The 25271-nt window shown below is 40.1% G+C and overlaps 1 protein-coding gene across 2 annotated transcripts in view; it reads right to left on the reverse strand.

Moving 5' to 3' along the window:
- SARNP (SAP domain containing ribonucleoprotein) overlaps positions 1-25271 on the reverse strand; it is a 50220-nt gene that overhangs the window by 22685 nt on the left and 2264 nt on the right. The window contains exons 2-10 of one of the 2 annotated variants that reach the window (XM_075265693.1): positions 14014-14113; positions 12149-12195; positions 10920-10987; positions 3542-3637; positions 1919-1973; positions 823-896; positions 671-699; positions 484-509; positions 110-178 (exon numbers count right to left, since the gene is read on the reverse strand). In XM_075265693.1, coding sequence (XP_075121794.1) covers positions 110-178; positions 484-509; positions 671-699; positions 823-896; positions 1919-1973; positions 3542-3637; positions 10920-10987; positions 12149-12195; positions 14014-14113 — 564 coding nt within the window. The remainder of the gene's footprint in view (positions 1-109; positions 179-483; positions 510-670; positions 700-822; positions 897-1918; positions 1974-3541; positions 3638-10919; positions 10988-12148; positions 12196-14013; positions 14114-25271) is intronic. The other variant, XM_075265694.1, reaches the window with a different exon arrangement.

A 25271-nucleotide genomic window follows, 5' to 3' on the forward strand; every position in this document is an offset into this window, starting at 1 on the left:
ATTTATTTTTATATTACTGTGGAGAGCGACAGTGGTCAAATATTTGTACGGTGGTAACCAAACTAACCTGTCACATGTTTGGGAAGTTTTAGATTAAACAGAAACTTACCTTTTTTGTGACAGGTGACACGCTGAGACCAAATCTTTGAGCTCTCTCCTTCAATTTATCCATACTGACCTAGATGAAGACATCCACATTTAGCAGGCTACAATTCAGTATTTGGCTCAGTGTGGTGAAAATATAAGCAATTGTATAACCATGTCCTTCTTGGAAAGAAAACATCCCTTTAAATATGCATACATCCACATAAATATGTTGATAAATCATGCACATATCCCAGACACATATTTCATGTTCTTTTAAGTTCTTGAGAAATGTTTGATGTGAAAAAAGTAAAAGGAACCAGTCATGATTTCTGCTACCATCCTGAAAAGCTACAAACTTTGGTGTACGACTTCCATATCTAATAAAAGAAAGCTTACCGTGGTTTTCACAGCTGTGATGTCACCTATAAAATATCATGGATAGAATTAATGAATTTAAAGAATTATTAAATGACCCAACACTAAAAACGTAGAGACAGAAACTCTGTGTTATATTGGGACTATTCATCTACAAGCTTCATCACAGTCACAATCGTGGTAGTAAAAGCATTCACAAATCACTCACCTTTCTCCTCACCAGATGGCATGCCAAACCTTAACATGGAAAGAGCAGGAACGTGTTAACAAGAAAGTGGTGCAATACTGATGCTTCAACTAGTCAAGTATTCTTTTACCTATGCAAAAAGAACACAGATACAGAAAAAGAATACTATTTACCGTATGGCGCGGGCTGCTTTCTTACTGTCAGCATTAACAGGGACACTGAACCGCTCAGCTCTTTTCTGAAGTCTCTGTAACATAAATATATGAAATATTACTGTCTTTAATACATCGGCAAATAAACACGATTACTTAAAAGTTACAGAAACCGTTCAGCTAGCAAAAGTTGATGGGGGTGATCCAATTCATTTTAATACATTAGGAAGTATATACTCGCCTGCTGGTTTGGCCAGAATCCAGCAGAGAACCTCTGTTTGGGTATTTGGTCCACATAGCAGTGAGTCAGCCAGAGGCTGAGCTGTGACTCTGACCAAACATGGCATCCGTGCTTAGCCACCGATTGGCTGATACGCTAGTGCACAGGTAGAAGGTAAACAATTGAACCCAATTTGGACCCAAATGGAGACACCTACGCTGGACCCATGGCCAATCGGACATGAGAGCAATGTGAGAGCATTGTGATTTAAGCCTCCCCATGTGTTAAGATAAGGTCCCACAGGCCGTATCCACAGCACTAAAGCGCTGCGGGAAGAACCGCCACGTGAACACATAGCGGTTCTTTCCGCAGTGCTTTTAAGAGAAAGATTACAGAGTTTTCCTCTGCAGACTTTCTCTTAACATTATATCTATGGGAAAGCTGTCCGTGCTGCGATCTTTTCCACAAAGTGGGGATGGGATTCACAGGAATCCCATCCACCTTGCCTGCACTGTACAACACCGCGATTTTTCCCGCAGCATCTCCACTGCGGGCAAATCGCGGCGTTTCCAGTCTGTGGGGCCCCGGCCTTAAAAATAAACTCTTACACAAAACCACAATGAAAAATGCTGTGGAAAAACCGCAATGAGTTTTTTCTGCATTGTTTTTCAGTTGCGTTTCGCTACATGAGGCCTTAGCCTTAATATTGAGAAATAACAGAAGGGGAAGCAACGGAGGCACAGTCATCATTCCAAGTAACATAAATAAAGTGCTCTATACAGCTGGAGTATATTAAATGCATTAAAACATACAAGAATATACAAGTAACAAAAAAGAAAGTTATATTATAACAAAATGCAGGAAATAACTCAAATTGCATTAATAAATATTTCTTACATCAGCCTGAGAAACGGAACTGGTAATTTTTACCAATTTCTTCTCAGTTTCTTTTCTGTAAAGAGAAAAAAAGAAAAAAGAAAAGAAGAATTATAAACATTAATATATACAGAGGCTTATAAAGAGAAATCTGGCCATTACGAAAAGACAAGCACAGAACTTTCCCATACACGTAGAATGCAGACTGTACATACATTGTGCCAACATTTTAAGCATTACATTTATTATTTAGCTTAGATTTTATTCTTCTATATCCTAGTTCTCTTTCTAAGCGATGCAAATGAAAGCTACTACTTGCTACTTATTCAAGGTGCAGCCACATGGCCACATTTTTAGGTGGCGTTTGGCAGACAATGCTCAAAAAAAAAAAAAAAAAAATCTGTTCCGATTTTTTTTAAATGGAAATCCACGTTGCTGTTCATATGGGCAACAAATTTTCCAGCACAGATTAGATGAGTTGTAGATGAAGAGTGTATGGAGATGTAAATGCAAACATTGGTAAAATCCTCAACTGGGTCCATTTATGAAAACTAGTGACTAGTGATCGGGTGGATTTCTGTCCCAGCAGATTCCACCTGTCATTTACAAACTGAAAGCCATCACCTCATCTATTAGTCATGGACAACAACTTTTTTTTTTTTTTTTTTTTTACTTGTGTACTAGTTTTCATAAATAGGTCCACGTTGTGTTTCCCAGCGGAAACATGTTTAATGGGCAATAACTCTATTTATAGTCAGGGGATGAAAGTGTCACACTTGTCCCGATGGCCATGGCACGAGAACATTTTTCCTTCTAGGAAGTTCCCAGGCTTTAAAGGGAAAAGAAAGTCAAGTGGTGTCAGCCCTTAAAAAGATTTCTCCCATAAAGTGAGGATCTTAAGAGCCCCATAAAGACAGAGGTGCTCGCTCAGGGGGAACGTTGCAATGCTTTTGTTCCCAAATCCTGGAAGAGGTTTTCCCATGGGGCAGTAAAAGGTTTAACAACTTTCACAGGAAGCACAGTGGGGTCAGGGGACAGGACGTGCCATTCCACACACCCCAGAGAAGTCAATCCTTGCTATATGTTTTAGGACTCATCAAAAGGCGTAAACGTGCATTTTTCTTTACATCCCTAGCTTAGTCAATGTAACATTAGGTCACTGAACAGTATGTCCACTCCAAACGATTCTACACAGAGACCACCATGTATGTCTTTTAAGACCTGCTCATTTAGAAAGATACATTGCCCACCATCGTCCCAGTTCAATATCACCTCCATAAAGTTGGGACTCAAGTAGCATTGCCTATATAGTAAAAAATACATAGAATGAAAGCGGCATTAACATGCTTGTTAGAGATGTAACAGGTTTGCCAACTCCTCCAGGTAAGCCTAGCATTTGCAAAAGCTAAGCTTTAGTAACATTATCAATATGAGCTCATAACATGCTGTTTAATTGCTTTACTGATTAATTGATGACCAGGTGGCTTTGGTTAGATGTCAGGAACACAAGAAGGCTTTGTTATGGGGTGGGTTACCTTATAGACATACTTTGTCCAAGACAAGCTGCCCCCTTCCCCTCCGCAAAAAAATTAAAGAAGAAGAAAAAAAAAAATTGCCCGTGAAGCAGCAGCAACTAGATTTTACCTTTCCATGGAAGCAAATGGTACATGAGATTGTTGGGCTAGAGATTCTTCACCTCTGCCCCTTGAAGGAGAGTTACACATTTGTTCATGTTGAGACCTAAAGATAGTTTACAAAGAACATTTGCTGGGAGGAATCATTTTCATCCAAAATCTACTCAGTACATAAAGTTCAGAAGACTTGCTGCTTTTTTCGTACCAAGGGAGGTTCTGATGTTTTACAAGTAAACCACTTTTGGTAGAGAAAGATTACCGTACTTAAGATCAGATGTAAAAAAAAAACCTATATGGTCTGGTTATTCCTAAAAATTTGCAAGTCTAACAGGGAAATTTTTCTCTACTGTTATATAATCACATTATATAATTCTCTAAGACAGTGTCTCCACATTCAAGTCTTTGCATGCACTTTTTAAAGCCAAAACGCAGTATGGCTCATGAAAGCAGAAAGGAAATGCATGCAAAAACCTGAATATGGACACAAAAAAATAAATATAATCAGTAGAAACCTGCCCCAAAATCCCACCTTTTGACCTGCTACCCTAACATATGAAGAAATTAAAGCAGGAATGTACAGAAAAGAAGAATTGCTTTATAGGTGAAAGCCATTTACAAAGAATGAGTGTATACTGCCATCTGCTGGAGATACACAAAAATACACCGGGTGTTTGTGTATTTAGGGTTGTATAAATTTATAATGCAAAGGAGATTTTTCTATTGCCAGAAAAACAACAAATGTCTTATCCACAGCAATAGATTAACCTTCTTACAAATACACTGTTTGGCTATAAAGTAGAACAGAATATTTTTTTATATACAACAAACACAATTTCAGCAGAGATAGAGGCGGCATGCCTCTATCTCTGCTGAAATTGTGTTTATATTGTATATAAAGGGAGTAGCCATTATCACCAGAATGAAAGTTTACCATTTTTCTCAGGATTCAAATTATTATAAATATGTTAAACCCCCAAGAGGATCCAGTCGCAATACACACTGGGAATCGGACAATTGTCTTGGTTATTGAACTGTCCACTGTGCTGTTAAATCTCTCCATGACCCATTTCACATCAGGTAAGAATGTAAAACCGACCATACATGAGATTGCATCGAGGGCTTGAGAAAGCGCTTCTATAAGCACGAAACGGCTGTTGCCTCCACGCCTAATATGCAACTTCTCCCTTCCTGAAGATTGTTTTTAATGAATATGCATCAATAAAGGATGATGTTTTAGAAGTATTCAACTGAATGGTGAGTGCCCTCCTTGCTTTTTTCTTCATTGAAAGACATTTTCGGTTGCTAAATTTTGGATGTTGAGCACCACAAAACTTCAAGACACACATATATTCTCTCGTCTGTAGACCAACACATAGAGAATGGACTACAATATTTTGAAGAATTAGCAGTGCCGTCTGATTTACTCTTTGAACATTTAGCATACATGAGATAGACTTCTTCGGAGCATAGGAATAGCCAGCTTATTTTAAGTGCATATGCATCTCAAAATACCGGTAGATTTTGCGAAAATTTAGGCTCTATTAAGATCACATTTTTTTACATTCATTTAATGCAAAAAATGGGCACAAATCGAAGGCCATCCATTTACGTCGGCGTTAAAAGTCTAAACAAATACATTTTTTTGGACACAAAACATAGTATACCAAACTTCTGTATCAGAAATAAACAAACAAACAAACAAAGGACAGCAACGGATCAGGTTTTTGTGTCTGATTTTGAGTCTGTTAAAGAGGACCTTTCACCTCCTGGGGCACATTCGGTGTAATACACCGCTAGAAAGCCGACAGTGTGCTGAATTTAGAACGCTATCGACTTCCCCGTTCTGTGCCCCCGGTGAAGCGCTATTGGTGCAGATACCGTAGCTCTTCAGTGTCAGAAGGGCATTTATGACAGTCTGTCAGGAACGCCCTTCCTCACAGTAGCATCTATTGCGCTGTACTGTGAGAGCGGTGAGTAACATCTCCCCAGTACTCGTCTATGGACAAGTACTATCAGGAGTGGGGGGAGGGGGGGTCCTCACCGCTCAGTATCCCTTTGCAGAGTGTTCTCAGTTGCTAAGCCTTGATAAGGACTAGAAACGTTTCTTGATCAGGGTCTCAGTTATTTTAGTGTGTAAATCCAAATATAACTGTGCAGTTAGGAACAAGCACACTGCTCATCTCAGAAGTACACTGTTGGCCTGAGCAGTACACTACACAGATAACTCTAGGTTCACACTAGCATTTGGGTCTGCGTGGTGACCCAAAAGACAGAGTCCCTACCTTTTTTAAAGCTTAAGAAGGGGTTACCTGTGAAAACCACTAGACCCCATAGACTATAATATTATTATACTGATTTTAAGCAGAATGTGAATCCAGTCTAAGCCCGCACACAAACTTGTCACTGAACTGTCCCGAAAAATGTTTGCACCCACCATCATTTGGGCGTGTTCAAAAGATGATCAAATTTAAAAATCCTAAATAAAGCTTGCACAAATAGATGTACATGCTACACAAACACCGCCATTCACTTGTATGGAATAGAAATTCAGCCACTAAATCTTCTGCAGCAATTCTTCTGCATGTGAATAAAGTCACACCGCTCTAATTTTGAGAACCTCTGGACAGATATAAACATCTATCCTTATAAATAATATTAGCTGCTAATATCTCCTGGTGTAGGAAATGATGTCCAACATGGAGAGAGAAGAGCTTCTGAAGTGTATAAACCCCAGCAGAGAAATTCATTCTGATGGAAGCTTTCTATTGGGGCAAAGGAGATTTAAGAGAAGAAAAAAAAAAAAAAAAAAACCCTTAGAAAAGGCTTAATCTTTCTATACAATTAGTGACACGAATAGTGATAATCTATGAAATAATAGCAACCACTGGTGGGCTCTGTGTACTGACAGCACAGATGTTAAACCCGTCCCTGGGCCGCTCCTGCATGAACACAGCTGGAGGCATCGAGCCAGCTAAGCACATCTGCACTGTGTACATTGCCATCTTGTGTGGCAAAGTGTCCCCTTCTACTGCTTTCTACTCATTTTAATCAAATTCTATAGAAAAATCCTGAAAGATTCATGGACCCCTCCCGTGAAATATTTATTTAACAGATTCCTTCATAATAATGCATAGTGCCATGCACATCTTCATTTATCTGTACACAACTCACATTAGGAGCCCTTATTTTACTCCTAAATATAAAAAGCACAAAAACATGAATTTACATGTCAGCTAATCCTCGCTTAGTGACATCAGAATACACATTAGAGAAGATTACGATGAAAGTTTATCTGAAAAGATCCTTTGTAATCTGCATGGGAACCGGCCTAATGAAAGGGGAAGAATAAAGGGTAAGAAGAATTGGTAGGTACATACCCTGCTGCAGGAGCTAAGCCCTTTTCATACAAATACAACATAGAAAGGCAGGGCAAACATCTATAGCTTAAGCCACAAGTTTATCTGAGGACGAAGTGAAAAAAAAGTGCAATTCCATACATACTCAGTTTTTCATTAAAAAAAAGTCTATTATCTCTTGAAAAAAAGAGAATTACTTCATATATAACATAGTAAATTAGGGAATATTGTGGTTTAGATAGAAGAGGGTCCTTCCTGTTTTTACCAGCTCCAGTGAAAATGAGAAGGGGTTAATCTTACAGTAAGAAATTGTCTGCTATTAATGTAACCACCTAACACGGGCTCACTTACTAATATTCTAGTTCTCCAGTGACTTCTAGGTAGATGACGCTACAATACAAGTTCATGTGACACAGTGGTCTGCTTCTCTCATGTTTGGGGTGTCAAATGATGTAACCACTAGGGGGCTGGTATTGTGACGATCCATAGAAAGCAAGCCGCCCCACTACCTCCATCTTATTTCCTGCACATATGCATTATAAATGCAATGGGGATACAGAAGGAGAGGGAAAAGAACAGGTCGACACTCTCAATAACCTGAATTTTATAAATTGTATCAGATGGATGCAAATGGGCAGCCAACCATTTACATAGTGATCACAGGCATAGACAGTTTATTTTAAGTTCAAACGCTGTTAAACTTAGCTTTATGACCACAAAATACCGTATTTTTCGGACTATAAGACGCACCCAGGTTTTAGAGGAGAAAAATAGGGGAAAAAAAATTTTCAGGCAAAAAAATGGTAAAATATTTAATGTATGGGAGTTGTAGTTTTGGAACAGCTGCAAGGCCACATTGACAGGTGACCCTGCAGCTGTACGGGGATGTATAGGGCGTTTTTTTTGTGGGGCCAGGTGTACTTTTTAGTTATACCATTTTGGGAAAAGTTTATTGCTTAGATCACCTATTATTTAATTCAGAGGCAAAACAGAGAGAAAAACCCAGCGGTTTAGCACTTTTGATTTTGACGTTCACTGTACATAAAACTATTAGTAGACTGGGCATTTTCAGACACAGGGATACCTAATGTATATGTTTCACAGTAATGTTATACTTTTATATGTATTCTAGGGAAAGGAGGTGAACTTTTATTTACCGTATTTTTCGGACTATAAGACGCACCCAGGTTTTAGAGGAGGAAAATAGGGAAAAAAAATTTGGAAGCAAAAAATGGTAAAATATTTAATATATGGGAGTTGTAGTTTTGCAACAGCTGCAAGGCCACATTGACAGGTGACCCTGCAGCTGTACGGGGATGCATAGAGTTTTTTTTTTTGCGGGGCCAGAAGTACTTTTTAGTTATACCATTTTGGGGACTATATATTGCTTAGATCACCTTGTATTGAAAAAAAAAAACCCCGGTGGTTTATGATATATGATTTTCTACTTATATATATATATTCTAGGGACAGGAGGTGATTTAGAACTTTTATTTATTTCATATATTATATATCTTTAAAGTTTTTTTTTGTTTTTTTTTTTACTATTTTATTCCCCCCCGGGGGCTTGAACCTGCGGTCACTTGATTGCAAGTCCCATAGACGGCAATACAACTGTATTGCCGTCTATGGGACATTCTGTCTATTAGTATTACGGCTGGTCCTAGGCCCAGCCGCAATACTAATATATAGCAGTGACAGGCCTGGGAGCCTCATTAGGCTCCCGGCTGTCACCCGAACAGGTCGGCTCCTGCGATATCGCCGCGCAGGAGCCGGCCTGCAACTTCACAGGTACGGGGCTGATGGGGACCGGCCCCGGGGGAGAAGGGGCCACCGATACTGACCCGGCATCCGCTGTACTAGAGAGGCGGATGCCGGGGAGGGATAGACGCTGGCACAGGTGCCGGGGCCTGAGACATCGCTGCACTCCTCTGCCCTGCATGAAGCCAGCGGAGGGGGGACGGAGGGGCGGAATAGCATCACTCCTCCGGCTGCTGGCTTCATGCAGGGCAGAGGAGCGCAGTGATGTCTCAGGCCCCGGCGTCTATCCCTTACCGGCATCCGCCTCTCTATTACGGCGGGTGCCAGGCGCCACATTCAGACATCAGAGTCAGAATTGTGTCCACCCACTGCGAGTGAAAAACATAATTCTTCAGCAACTTTTCTCATAACTGTTCAGTCGTTCCTCAGTTATTCTTATTTGAAGTTTCTAGAAGAATAAATAAATTTAAAAAAAAAAAAAAAAAAAAAAGACACCACAACTGGGTGTTACTATTCCCAATGTAAATGCAATGTATTCCTACAAAGTCTCAGCACTGATATGACAGTATCAGACAGTGCAGGGAAACGCCTCAACTACTAACATTCAGCTGCAGAAACTTCTAGGAGATACAACTGATTTAACTGAGGAACGATACAATGCAGAGATAAAAGATGTTCCAGAATTGTTATATTAAAGGGAATGCAAGTATTCATTAACATAGACATGTCAGGATAGTTGAAAGATCCCTATTAAAAGGAGATAAGAACCTCAAAAATCCTCTAAGAGTTTGTAAAATGAAGCAAAAGGAAGCAGATTGCATTAGTTTTCTAGTACTACACTATTTTTCTGCCCGGAGACATTCCCTATCATAGATTGTAAGCTCTAGGCCCTCAGTCCCATTGTGTGAAGTGACCATTTCTTTGTAATCTATCCATTTATCTGTACTTGAGCGATTCAAATTGTACAGTGCTGCGGAATATGTTGGCGCTATATAAATATATTATTATTCCCTATGTGGCAAAGCAAATGGAACACAAAAACCCGAAAGAATCTGCCACCTTTAGGTTACTAAATATCCATTTATAAATCCCTAGGGCAGCTGTATAGAGTAAAGGGGCTTGACTGAGCCAAAAAGACAGTCCTTCTGATCTCAGTTCACAGAATATAGTCACAACTGAAGATGACCTGAATTGCACTGATGGAACCAGAAAACTTGACTTGGCTGCTCACCCATAGTTCAAATAGACTTTGGTTATAAAGAGCGATTTAGGGGAACATTGGGTTCCAAGCTCATCTAGACAAAGGTTAAATAGTTTTTTACACAATGAAGTCCAAGATGCAATTCAACAAAGCTGAAAATACAAACCTAAGAAGTTCTATTCAAGAATTCACTTACCTGAGCCGATTTTATGTCTGCGATATTATGAATAGAAACTTAATAAAATGGAGTTGGAGTCTCCAAATGGGATCCAAACTCACTCCTGACATTATAAACAGAGTAACCGCAGCAAGGTGTTGTCCCATCTCAAGGATCCTATCTATACCTCTTGTTAATGTGGATTTAAGACTTTTCCTAAATACATTGCTTCAGCAAAACTGCTTTGTTTGTCCACTATCTTACTTTATTCAATTCATTGTTGACACATCCCTTGGGCTTATCTGCTCAAAAGTCAAGTGATGTATCTGCTGCTCTCTGGTGGGGAGGGAGGAGGGGCTAAGTGCACGGAGCGAGCCTGTGTATCTAGCTATTCCTGTGTCTACACCACGTGACCTTCTTGCTATCAGATAGGGGAGAGGAGCTGCTTTCATTTCTTCTGTTCTCCCAGTTATCAGGCTAGCTAATTCAATTGTGTTCATTATGGCAGAGACAGGCAGTCTCTGTATGTAACACAGAATGGAGTTGCTCCTGCCTGTACTTCATAGTCCAATATTGTGCATATAGTGTTGTTTGAGGACCTTTGATGACATCACAGGCCCTTCAGCCGCCCCATAGGATCACGCTATGCGGTGGGCTGAGCTACACATTAATTTGGGGGTGGGGCTAAACTGCAGGTTGCATATGAAACCCCGCCCACCAAATGACGCAAGAAACCAGGAAGAAAGAAGATTTTACAGCAGTGAAGACTGGTGAGTATGCGACGTGGGAATACCCCTTTAAATAAACACGGAACATTATAGTCAGTATATATATTAGGTCAAAAGAAAACGACTAATAATTGTTAAAATATGTAAGTATTTCCTGTAAAGAATAGATCATTGAAAGAGCTTACTTTTCTTCTGGTTTGACTGATGGTTCATCCTCTGTTAGTGGAGCTTCAGCTGGCTTTGGTTCCTCTTCCTGCAAGAAAAAAAAAACCCACAAAAACATTATTTTAAATTAGTGTTAAGGTGTAACTAAACTTTCAGACAACTTTTGATTTTCTATCATTAATACATTTCTATGAATCCCGCCTAGTTTTCCACCCTTGCTTCTCTGCTGTCTCTATAGAGTACAGGGCAGTGTGAAGTGAAGAGAATGAGGGAGGACCATGGCAAATGGCTATATCTCTGGCATTATGTAGAAACTTGCTTTTGGTGTCATCCTTCCTTCATATGATGTGTGATGTGATGTGAGTAAATATCTTTGTTATTGGGTGTGTTGGTTATTGGCTGTGCTATGGGGCTCTCTACTGAACTCTTCAAAAAAAACCAGGAAAAGTCTTGTGTATTAATATTAATTATTTTTTCCTGTACAGGCTTCTGTGATGACTATACAAGTGTGATTGCAGCCTCTGGTTGAGTCAAAGAACACGGAGGTCAGAAGTGACAAGACTAAAGTGATTGTATGACCTTACCCTTATTGTTAGGGTAAGTTCACATTGAGTTATTTGGTCAGGGTTTTGAGGCCATATCCACCTCAAAACCCTGACCAAAAAGATGGCTCATTGAAATCAATGGGAGCCGCTCAGGTCTTTTTTCTGGGAGCAGTTTCTTCCTACTCCCGGAAAAAAGAAGAGAGGTGTTCATTCTTCAGGCTGAGTTGCATCGCGATTTGGCCTGAAGACACTCCCTTCTGTGGACTAGGCCCATTTATTGGGCCTAATCCGGAGCAGAGTGCGCGGCTGGATGGCAGTGCAGTGCACCAGCTTTCAGTCGTGGCTACCCAGTTTTTGGATCGGAACCAGAGGCGGTTCCGATCCAAAAAAACCTGTGTGAACTTACCCTTAGATTCCATTTTTTCTGCTCTATAACCATCAGGCATTAAAATAAATGAGCTTTCAACAACACAGTGTTATTTTTGTAACGAACAAAATCAATAGGTCATAATATGGGTAGTAAAGAATCGAATGCTGATTTTTAGAGAAAAGCATTACATATTTTAATACATTACTTATTAAATGTACACTTAAGGGTGAGAAGTGCATAAGGTCTAGTGTATTGCTGGTGCTAGAACCTTCTCTACAGGAAGTGTCTGTGTACAGTTTTTATAATGTTCAGAATGAAAATTCCATGTCCTTACCTCTGTTTCATCCCCCAAGACATCTTCTTCATTGGCCTCCTCTTCAGCTGCATTGTAAAACATTAAAGGCAACTCTTAGAAAGGGAACTGAAATATTTTATGGGATAAGAACAATAAACAATCGTTGCTGCAGATCTACCAGGCATGCCTCCTTCGTGTCGGGCTGCTGTTTTTTTCTGAAGGATCAATAAAATTTTGTGTTTTTATAAACGCCACGGTTGAGTGCCCGGCTATATATTTTTCTTGTTGCCATATATACAGATATAGGCGAGTTAATCTGAACTTCTGAAATTGGTTAAACTGCTAGAGCTTGTTATCTTATCACAGAAGACAACAAAAACCAATAAAAAGTAATTGAAAAATGTTTTTCTAATTAATATTTATTGAATGTTGTTGTCTTAGAGACAAATTACCATGTTGCAGCAGTTTAACCAATTGCAGAAGTTCAGGTTAACTAATGTGAATACACTTTGTAAACGTTAGCCAAATCTTTACGATTATTCCATACAGACATGATGCTTGTATCTACCTATATACTGTAGAGTCAGTATCAAGGATAAGCAAAGATAAACTGACCCACCTACAACGGAGTTCCTAAAGTTGCAAAAATTCTGATAAGAGTAGATATCAAAATTCGGGGAAGAACCACTTTTGATACACAGCATTCAACATTCCACATTGTTGTTTTTGACAAGCAGAAAAATCTGCTTCAAATTCCTGAAGCAGAAATTTTCTGACTCGACAAATTCAGCATCAAATTCCAACATTTGTAAACCCCCTTAGGACATGACCCCACATGGTGTAAATGCAGTGTTTTACAGTCAAATCCCATCCACACCTTGCGAAGAAAAATACAAGCTACAAACATGCTGTTGTGGTTTTGGAAACTGCAGCATGTCAATTATACCTACAGAAACAGAATAATAATCATAATCATAATAATAACGTGTGACTGAAACAGAAAGTCGGCAGAGGAAACCTCTTCTGACTTTCTATGAAAAGCGCTTTGTGAAAAACCACAATGTGTTGCTGCTGGAGTTATCCCCATGCTTTTTTGCTGGCCCACAGCCTTAGGGTCCATTCACATGGAGGAAAATGGTGAGGAATTTCCCACATGGAAAAAAAAGCGCCTCCCATTGATTTCAATGGGTTGTTAGTTTTTTTTCCACTAGAAAATTCCGCTAATGAAAAGAAAAAAAAAAAAAAAGCTAGCAGAACCCATTGAAATCAATGGGAGGCTTTTTTTCCACTTGGAAAATTCCACACCAAATTCCTCACCATTTTCCTCTGTGTGAATGGACCCTTGAGGTGTAATATACTTAAAAAGCTCCTTTCACCAACTCCTGTTATTAACATAGGTTAACCCCTTCCTGCCAACTGCATTTGTTTTTCTATTTTGATAGTACAGTGGATTTCAGGAAGGGGTTAATAGGTGCCAGGCCACTGTTTCCAAAAATTCTCTCTCTAGCAAACACCATTCCCAAGCATTCAATGCAGTTAGTTTTGTTGCCTGATATGCTATTTAGGCTCTCTTCTGTCAGGTGGGCAGACAAGGGGTTCCAATCCAGTGTCAAACCGCAAAAATCACACCCCTTGCCTGATTCTGCCTCACACATCCACTTAACAATACAAAGCCTAAATAGTATATCAGGCACCAAAACTAAAAGAACTTATTGCTCAAGGGGTGTGTGTATGGGGTGGGAACTGGAGAAAAAATTTCAACTGGGCTGGATTCAATAAAGCAGTGCCTATTAAATGATACAAAGAGCTGGTCTTGGCGATGTGGTGAAAGGTTCCTTATAATCTACTTTCTTTTAGGGAAAAGCTAATAATATTAAAGAGTTAAAACTTAAGCTTTAGCCAACCGTGTTCTTCTAGATATGCCTGAAGTCTGTTCACCAAGTCACTCTTGTTGCCCTTCACATCCAAGCCCCGGGCCAGACATTCCTGCTTGAGTTCTGCTAGCTGCAAAGACACAAAGAGGTGTGAGAAGTGAATAAAATATCAATGTACTCAGATTAATGAACTAAAATAATGAGCAAAGTAACAAATTAGTTTGGTTGTTTTAATGTCTATGAAAATGTCAGCACACTTCCCAATTCATTCAATAATCCAATACTGACTGCATCTCCGGAAATAATACAGAATACATAAGTGACAAGTAGATTTTTAGCATAGAATTTCTCCGAACTAACAAAAACATGTTAAAATGTAACTAAACTTCCGGAAAACATTTGTTTTTCTGGCAGCATTTGTGAAAATAATACATTTTGTAACATACTTTATTAACAAATTTTGGCTCCTTTCTGAGTTACAGAGCACAGAGTGATAAACCTCATACATCTTTGTTGTGCATGTCACTTTTGTAGCTTTGAAGAAAAACAATGTCTTACGTAAAAAAGGCAGTTGGTGCACAGGGGGCGGGCCTTCAGCTTTGGGAGCACTACACTTACTGATCAAGTAGGATGGGAGATGACATAGCAATGGGAGGATCAACTCTTACTGCACAGGCAGGTGCAACAGCAGCGCTCTAGAGATAGAGGGCCAAGAATTGTTTCCCAAATCTACGAAAAGTATGAAGTTTATCACTGTAATGTGCTCTGTAACCTGGTGGAGTTACAGTTGAATATGCTTAAAGAAGAAGTAGACTCCCATTAAAGGGTATTCCCACAAACACAACCATTTTGAAATCTGTAGATAATTAAAATGTAAATATTTTTGAAAAAATAAACATTTTGCAGAGTTTTAAAGATTTTCTTTAAATATCTAGTGGTCACAGTTTTGTTGTCTTGATCGGTTGCCAGTGGATATGACCATGAATGCAAAACCTTTGGAAGGTCAGAAAATCCACCAAGACTTCCTTATTGTGGCGGGAATATCTTCTGATACATGTGTTGTCCCTGCCTGATAACCCAGATACAATAAGAAAGTCATAGGTAGGTTCCTGACAAGTCCCATAGCAAAAAAGTCAATGGTACCGCACACTCTAAAATTATATGTGGTGCTAGCGAAAAAAGGTCCTTCGACCCAAATATACTAGTGAAAATAGATTTTGCTGCACACATTGTTTTGTAATCAAAGGAATATAGAGATTTATTTTACAATATAGTTAACGCCTTTTGACACAATGCAAAATATTGGCATAGAAAGACAGGCTAGATCAATTGGATATGACGTTTCGGTCCTTAGACCTTCATCAGACGCGATCTAGTGTGGTAGCAGGATCAGTATAAGTGTCAAGGCATCATGCCTTGACACTTATACTGATCCTGCTACCACACTAGATCGCGTCTGATGAAGGTCTAAGGACCGAAACGTCATATCCAATTGATCTAGCCTGTCTTTCTATGCCAATATTTTGCATTGTGTCAAAAGGCGTTAACTATATTGTAAAATAAATCTCTATATTCCTTTGATCACAAAACAGTGTGTGCAGCAAAATCTATTTTCACCTGACAAGTCCCAGACCATAGAAAAGTTTTTGCATTTGTAATCAAATCAATTGGCAACCGATCAAGACAACAAATGTCACCACTAAGAAAGTTACAGAAAGTCTTTAAAACTCTGCAGAATTTTTAACTACTTATATTTGCAAAAAATGTTTTGCTTAATTATCTACAAATATAGATCGGATTATGTTCAAGGGAATACCCTTGTATTCACATAACTGTCACATTAACAGTGCAAAAACCCTCCCGAAATTGTCACTTTTTCTTAATTGCAGATTTTGAATTTATATGAGCTGAAAGTAATATATTAATGACACATGACTCCGATGCCTTGTGTGTATTTTAACCCTTTAGAGATCTAACATTTTAGCCTTACACCAGTAACATCTTATCCCTCTCTGCATTCCCACATTCAGAACATTTTACATTTTAATTCAATGTAGCTTTCTGAGACTTTGTATTTTGAGGGTACATAAAACTTTTTGATTAGTTTTTATTGTTTTTGAGAGGTGAGATGATCCACAAACATAAATTGTGACATATACATTTTAAGATAGCAGTAAAAGTAATAGTACCAGTATATAAAAATAAAATTTATCTTTAAAATCATGCAAAGATTAAAATAAACACGGTTACAAAACCATGGGTACAGTGGTCAAAAAGAAGCCTACACGTTTCGGGAAAAAAAAACCTGTCCCTTACTCATGGGACTTATGCCATGGGTAAGGGACTTTAATTTTGTCCCGAAACACGTAGGCTTCTTTTTGACCACTGTTATTATGAATGTGAGGATGCCAATAGTGGGGAGGGAGGGTTATTTTTTTTTTTTATTTTTCATTAACTGGAGGAGGGGCAGTTAGTCTATTACTTTTTCCCATTTTATTTATTATTTAGCTTACTTGTAGAACGCCATTATATTCCACAGCATTTTACAGACATTGTTAGTCAAAATCGCAGCTCTAGCCCCCGTGGCTGCAGAGTTAGAAGCAGCAGGGGCTAAAGTTACAGTGTCATTAAACATGTTCTACGTAGGGTGCATTGTAATACACTTTGCTCAAACCCCAAATCATGCTTGTCCAAAACTTTAAGGAGGGGAGGGGGTTACACAATAAGAGTGAAGACAGCCAAATCTAACAATCTTGTGTGTACGGTGGAATGAGCGACTCTCCCTCATATATGAAATAGCGGAAAGGTTGGCACACCCCAAACAAAGATGACTGGTCCTGTCAAAATGGGCGGGCATGGCTGTCTTTGTACTTATGTGAATGAGGCACTTTAAAACCAATTATAAAACCTAATTGACTGCTTTAGTTTTAGGGGAACAGTACCTTGCTTGATTGTTTCTTCTCACAGCAAATCAGCCCCTGCCTTGAGGGCCCCTTCACACGGCGTAAGCGTTCGGTTCATTCCAAGCCGTACATGCGAGCGCTTCTAAAAACTTCCCATTGAAGTGAATGGGAAATGTTTAGAAGCGCTCGCGTGTACGGCTAGGAATGAGCTGAGCGCTTACGCCGTGTGAAGGGGCCCTCACAGTGTTTTACAAAAGACAGTGTTTTACTTATTTTGCAGTGTTTGTCAGATACAACTAAATATTCCTCTTCAGTGTTTACAGGTGGTTACCTAGGTTACAGACCTCTTAGGGCTAGTTCATACAGTGACATGGAGGAGGATTTTGACAGCGAAATCCACATCATAATCCTCCTCCACACAATTAGTCTATGTAGACTGCTAGCTTTTTGGTTTTTTCCTGCTAGCAGAGAAAAAGAAGCGACATGACCTTTCTTCGGGCGTTTTCCACCTGAAGAAAGCAATAGAAGTGAACGGGAAGCATTTTTACCACGCTTTTTTTGCCGAAACGCGTTTTTTGCGGCCTGTTCTCTTAAAGGATGGGAAAACCTCCTGGAAGCTTTTTTTTTTTTTTTTTTTTTTTTGGTACAAAAATAACGCTCCACAAAAAGCGTGCCAAGGTCAAAAAAATGCTTCCTAATTAGGAAGCGTTTTTTTCCGGTGCCAAAATAAGCCACACGTTATTTATGCGTGAACTAAGCCTTAAACAGATTGGAATGATGACTCCCTGAAGAGTCCCTGCTCCAGGCCCTCTATATTCTATGGGCCTTCTATATACAGTCATGTCAGTCATGTGCAGGCTGACCCAATGGACGAAACTGCCTGAAAATGTGTATGTGTGCTAATCAAGGCATGGGGAAACGGACAGCATGAAAAAAAATTTAATACCAAAACTCCCCACCAGGGGATAATGTGGTGCAGTACAGTAAGCACGCGGCACAAAACCAGTCTGTCGATGCTTGGGGATGTCCCATTTGGACCACTGACTAACATGACTGTTCAATGTGGCCGCCATCATGCATGGTGAGCATGGTCATCCTATGCAGAACGTGCTCGACGCTTGCGTGTAATGTCTCTGGTGAGATGCTGGGCACTTCCAACGTGATGCGCTCTTTGAAGTCAGGCAGGGTTTCGACATTCCCCCGATAATCACGCTCCTTCAAGTGTCCCCACAACCAGAAATCACAAGGATTGAGATCCAGAGAGCGCGGTGGCCACGCTGTAGGGAATGAGCGGCTCAAAATCCTGTCATCGGGAAAATGTGCATGAAGAGCGTTCTTCACAGGATTTGCGATGTGAGGAGGGGCTCCATCCTGCATGAAGGTGATCATCTGCTGACACTGCCGCTGTTGCAGTTGGGGAACGACCACTCTTTCCAGCATTGTCCAGTACCTCGCTGCTGTGACGGAACAGGTGGCAACCTCAGTTGGGCCCAAATCTTCGAAAAAGAATGATCCGATCATGAACGATGAGGTGAACCCACACCAAACGGTCACCTTGGGCGAATGCAGCGGTACCCCCTCTAGCGCACGCGGGTTTTCGGTGGCCCATATGCGACAGTTCTGTGTGTTGACCGTTCCATCCAGGTAAAAATGCGCTTCGTCGCAGGATATTCCATGGCCAATTGGTATCCACTTCCACTCTGGCCAGGAACATTAATGCAAATGTCATGCGGGTGTCATTGTCACGAGGAAGCAGTTCGTGATGATTTTTAAGGTTATTTTTTCATGCCGTCCGTTTCCCCATGCCTTGATTAGCACACATACACATTTTCAGGCAATTCCATCCATTGGGTCAGCCTGCACACGACTCCAAACACCTGAGGTTATATTATGGCCACCCTGTATTCTATTCTGTGCCTCTGCATACTGCTTTCAGTTTTGAGCCCTGATAAACCCTTATGCTATCTCAGTGTGTAACCCCAGACAAAACGGTTTTACAGAAAGCAGAACCTTGTGCAGGAATCAACTGAAAACTAATAAAAGGGAAGAAAAAAGAGGAGACTGGGGGACAGCTGAAAATCTGAGATTGGAAAACCCCTTTATTTTAAAGACCTACGTTAAGGACAAACGGGGGAGGGGGGGGGGGGGAATGCTGGGAAAAAAAAGCAAATTTTCCACAACATGGGACCTCAGCCTAAAGGAGACTTGTTACCACTTCTAAAGAGCCAATTGACACGTCATTTGGTAGGTGCCATCACCCCAAGCATTTTGGTGTTTTGTTTACCCAAATCCAATCAACCATTCCAAAGATATGTTTTTTTAGTATTGAAAGTGAAAATTAGGGTATACATGCCAAGTAGGCGGAAACACTATGGTGATCCGCTGGAAAAAAATCACCAGGTCATTTTTAACACAGAGTACATGATATACAGACAAAGCACAAACAATAATAACAAAGTTGTAATTTTCTATGCAGTCATTCCTGTAATAAAGTGAAATAAAACATACAGTTGTCCCTCACATTACAATATTATCAACATACAATGGACTTTTCTGGATTAATATATTGAAGCCAAACTCAATATACATGGTTTGTCTGGAGGTTTCAAGACGTCAATAATTTGACTGGTATAACCCCTGTATAACCCCCAAATGTAAAGCACCATGGAATTAATGGCGCTATATAAATAAACAATAATAATAATAATAATAGTATTAGTGAAGGGCATGCACTGACTGGCTGACTGGCAGCGCCTCTCTATAGTGTAGTGCAATACTAGGTTTTGTAGTTTTCTTAATTTAGCTTCATATAATTCTTAGGATCCTGCAAAGCTCCTTGCACCATCATAGGAAGTGATGTCCAAGTTCCATAGGCTGTTGCTGACTGTCTACAATGTTTTGCTAGATCTATACTAGGATAGGTTCACACTTGCGTCAGGCTCCTACAGAGGATCTAATAAAGATGTAAACCTAGCCTTAGTTATTGAAAGTATGATTTCTCTTTTTTTTTAAAAAAAATAATTTTGAACTTATTTTTGATGACATTTTGAGGTCTTCAAAACCAATTACCAGTTTTCCATAGAGTTATGGTGCCTGGTTAAAGGCATGAATATGCGTGAATAGCCTTTCAGGCTATTCAGGCACCATTAAAGTTATATTAACCCTTTCCCGCCGATGGCATTTTTTGATTTGTTTTTCGTTTTTGACTCCCCTCCTTCTAAACCCCATAACTTTTTTATTTCTCCGCTCTCAGAGCCATATGAGGTCTTAATTTTTGCGGGACAAATTTTTCTTCATGTTGCCACCATTAATTATTCTGTAGAATGTACTGGGAAGCAGGAAAAAAAAAAAAAAAAAAAAAAAATCAGAATGGGGTGGATTTGAAGAAAAAAAATGCATTTCTGCGACTTTCTTACGGACTTTGGTTTTACGGTGTTCACTGTGCAGCCAAAATGACATGTCCCTTGTATTCTGTGTTTCGGTACGGTTCCGAGGATACCAAATTTATATGGCTTTATTTACATTTTGACCCCTTTAAAAAAAATCCAAAACGGTGTTAAATTTTTTTTCTAAAAGTCGCCATATTCCGACAGCCGTAACTTTTTTATACGTCCGTACGGGGATGTATAGGGCGTCTTTTTTTGCAGGGTCGGGTGTACTTTTTAGTTCTACCATTTTCGGGAAATGTTATTGCTTTGATCACTTTTTATTCAAATTTTTATCAGAATCAAAACAAAACAAAAAAGAAGGCGGTTTGGCACTTTTGACTATTTTTCCCGCTACGGCGTTTACCGAACAGGAAAAATATTTTTATAGATTTGTAGAGCGGGCGATTTTGGACACGGGGATACCTAACGTATGTATTTCACAGTTTTTAACTACTTTTATATGTGTTCTAGGGAATTTTTTTTTGCATTTATTAGACCCCCTAGGGTGTTGAACCCCAGGGGGTCTGATCACTAATGCAATGCATTACAATGCTAATGCATTGCAAAAAATCATCCTTTCTTTTGCAGGCTGCAAAGACCAGCCTGCAAAAGAGATTGCAGACAAGCCTGGGAGCCTTGTAAAGGCTCCCGGCTGTCATGCCAACATGACGTCGACCCTGGAGCATGCTCCAGGAGCTGGCGATCACTGGCAAAATGGCGGCGCCCATGCACCGCCGGGAAAATTACGCCTCCGGCGCCTTTGGCCGTGGCGCCGGAGGGGATAATGCCTCCGATCGGTCCGGGGACCGATCGGAGGCATTAGAGCCGGTTGTCTACTGCTTAAGGCAGTAGACACCCAGCGGCCGTCCAGCTCCCGGGCGGTCGCCATAGTTACACACCCGACATGCGCTGTACTATAAACTGGGGGGTAGTTTAATATAACTTTAGCGGTGCCTGAATAGCCTTTTTATATGTGGGGCTCTATCAGCATAATTTTGCTGATAGAGCTCCTTTAAAATTGTTTTAACTTACAATGGTCATCTCCGAACCAATAAATATAGTAACTTCAGGGCCACTTCAGGTGCCATCTAAAATACTACTTGTCATGCAAAGAGTAAACCATTAGATGATTATGGAAACAAAGGAGAAAAAAACAAACAAACAAAAAAAAAAAAAACAACTATTGATTTTGGAAAGATGGGGGGGGGGGGGGGGAAACAGGAGTTTGTCCAGTCCCAAATGCATATTTCATGGCGATGATGATCAGTAAAAAATAAATTTCATATTATAAGTGAGTCACGTGATGAGCACACAGGTGCACGGCTGATTACCAGGCAGATGTCTGATTATTGTGCTGTGACTGTAACAAGCGGCACCTGTGTGCTCATCACATGACCATGGACCATAAATCACATGACCATGGTCAGAGTTTTATCCACTAGAAGTAACAGAATGAATGACAGTGAGCAGAGATCTAGAAAACCGTGAGGAATTGATACAGAAAGAATATTGGAAAACTGTACATCTTTTTATTGTACATTTGTTTGTCAATATTGGTCTGAAAGTGGCCAACCCCTTTAAGATAGTGGCCAAACAGAGCAGTTTTGATAAAGCAATGTATTTAGGAAAAGTCTTATATCCACATAAACTGGCAGTATAGATAGGATCCTTGTTATGGGACAACCCCTTTAACTGTCCTGGACTCTAGCACTTCTCACCGCACTGCTCCAGCCAACAGAGATGAAGTCAGGTATGAGGTCAAGTAGCATATGCGTCATTACGCTACGTGATTCAGGTGACGGCCTGAAGTCATCTCTATAGGCCAGAGGAGCACAGGAAGCCGTGCAGGAGCCCAGGAAAGGTAAGTAGCACTGTTTTTACGCCCTGCAGCCTCAGCTAATTATACTTTGAGGGTTTGAAGAGACCCTCAGAGTATAACTGTAGTTTGTGACAACCCACTTCCCCAAAAAAATATCACGTTCAGCTGAACCCTAGGAAAAAAAAAAATGCTGGTTCGATAGAACCTGATATTGTAAGAAAATCCCTATGCATGTGCAGTTTTATTAACGTAGGGGCCACTCAGGGACATGATACTGCATGGAGGGGTCACTCAGGGACATTAAAATGCATGGGAGCTGATATGGTACTGTGAGGGTTATTATTTTACATGTGGAGGCCATTATATTATAAGTTGGGGGGGGGGGATGTAGGAGCCCTTATATAGTAGTTAACGAAGTTTTGGGGTACTCTACAGGGAATTTCTCTCACCAGGGGGTAATTCAAATGAAAAGGTTGAGAAAGACTGGTCTAGGAGATATGGTAAAACAAACTTGAGGCTAAGCCCCCATGTTGCAGGAAAGCTGCATTTTTTGTTGCAGATTTTGCTGCGCTCTTTGAGCCAAACCCAGGTGTGGCTACAAAAGGAATGGGAAATATAAAGGAAGCATTTGTGGATCTCCTTTCTGCTCAAACCACTCCTGGATTTGGCTCAAGAACCGCTGCAAAATCTGCAACAAAAAAGAGCTGTGTTTCCGCAACGTGGGGCCTTAGCCTTCAAGGCAAATTTACACAGAACACAAAGTTTGTGAAAACAAAAACAAGTCGCCTTTAGGCTGAGGCCCCATGTTGCAGACACGCTACTTTTTTGTTACAGATTTTGCTGCATTTTTTTTGAGCAAATGAGTGGATTGACCAAAAGGAAGAACCATAAATACTTACTATATACTTCCCATCACTTCTGTAGCCATTCTTGGCTTTGGCTCAAAAAACCGCAGCAAAATCTGAAACAACAAAAACTGCATTTTCACAACGAGGGCCAAACAGATGCTCTCGATAACACACAAACAGAATCACTGATGTCTATGATAACAGGTTAGATTTTTTTTTCTGAATTTTACACTGCACAAAGCTGTTGTTTTATCAGTAGAGATCTTTCCTCACAGACACTTGCATGTATGGTTTGTGAGAAAATGGCACGGACAACATCCATGTGCTGTCCATACCCTACACGGGCTTGTACATTACATTTCAATTAATAAGCCTAGAACACAAAACAACCTGGAATAAGTCCTGTCCTGTGATTTGCATTTGGGTTCAAGGTCTTCCATAGACATAGCACAATGACCATTCTTTGTTAAAAACACAAATAGCGCACTGACACTTGGCTATGTGCGTGTAGCCTCAGATGAAGATCAGGTTCCCATTTCTAATGTCTGTGGCCATCATCGGTCATAGGAGGACAGCAATGAAATTAAAAGAGGGGAGGAATGACTTTTCAGACAAATGATAAATGTCTGCATGCCCAATTTTTTTTTTTTGTTTCAAAATGAAAAAAAAAAACATTACAGAATAAAGCTTCCCTAATGATTTTGACACTGTAGTGAATGCAGATAGAGACAGCTGCATTAGTAACACACCCGCACCCCTACCTTTAATTTAAAATGTGGCTGATTTCTGCCTGAAAAATCCATCTAAATTTCCTGCCACTAGGTGTCTCCTCTGAATTCCGCCCATAAATACATTCCATTCAGTCTTGCTTATCACAGCAAGTGTACAAAGTGGTCCTTTTCTCTCATCACACGGTGAATGGAGAGGGGAAGGACTGATTCTCCTCACAGCTTGCACAAAGAATTCTGCAAAGTGTTGTTGTGTGCAAAAGACTGAGAATTCAGCACACCTCAAAGCTTACAATGTAAAAGTCTTCTCACAGTCCAGTGTTCCTGGATCTCCTATATTACGGTCACTTAAAGAGGACCTTTCACCACTTTTGGGCACATGCAGTGTTATATACTGCTGGAAAGCTGACAGTGCGCTGAAAGGTCCTCTTTAAGCTTTTCTAATGTATTTGTTTGCAACTGTGAAGTTACTCCCAGTAAAATGGTAGATTATTAGAAGTGGATGGGGTCAGACTGTTCCTTATTGTACACACCCCCTTGCCTGAAACAAGACCCTGAACAAGTACCCCTAACATCCAGCATACAGTCATTTATGGGTCTATTCACACAACCGTTATTTTGAACAGATTGTATTACTGATCCATTAAATAATAGTACTTGCCATTTCCTAGGTTGTTTTCATGGATCCTGCAACACACTCCCCTGCGATGTGCCTTTGGCAGCGAAAAAAATGAGCACTAAGGCAGAGTTCACACAACTTGGAGCTGATTTTGAGGAGGATCACGCCTCAAATCAGCTCTAAATTCTGCCTTCCCTTTTCAGAAGAAAGCAGCGATGAATGTGCCTTTTTAGAATGCTGAACAAGGAGCATCCTGCTCAATCTTGCTGTTGTTTCCACAGCTAAATCATTTCAGAAACCGCTATGTGAGGCTCTTGCCAAGTTCCTAATGAATCCAATAAGCACGCAAATCTGTAGCGGAAAATAAAAGCTCGACTTCAGCTCTCCATTGCAGGATCCACAGTGTCGATTTTTGAAGAGGAATCTGAGGTGGAAAGCTTACTTAAATTCTTCTTGAAATTTCTCTGTGTAAATGTAACCATATAGTTGTTGCAAAACATACATAACATTCAATGCTGTAGGTCATGTACATTTGTGGAAATAATCAAGTATACACAGCAAGAGCCTTGTTCTCCTAAAAGTATATAGACAAAGGATTAGCTACCCTACCCATAGAACACGGGGGAGACCAAACGGAGCAAGAAGAATAGTTGCACTTTAATTTCTAAATGCATCTTACAGAACATTGTATGAGACATTGTAATTGTTCCAGTCATTTTATATAAATAAAGGCAGGCCCCAAGACACGTGGTCCTCATGAATTATAGCTGCTTCTAATTCGGAAATAGTTAGAGAGAGCAGCAGCAGAAAAAAACCTGATCCGGTCAGCGGGTGCAAGTTCCAAGTGATCAGGCATATGATCACGTGTAGATAATGCAGCAAATGAACAGCACTCCAAAAATAAGTTTTTTTTGTTTTTTTTTTAAATGAGGATTCCATAGCA

The sequence above is a fragment of the Leptodactylus fuscus genome, chromosome 2, assembly GCF_031893055.1.
Source record: "Leptodactylus fuscus isolate aLepFus1 chromosome 2, aLepFus1.hap2, whole genome shotgun sequence".
NCBI classification, from domain to species: Eukaryota; Metazoa; Chordata; class Amphibia; order Anura; family Leptodactylidae; genus Leptodactylus; species Leptodactylus fuscus.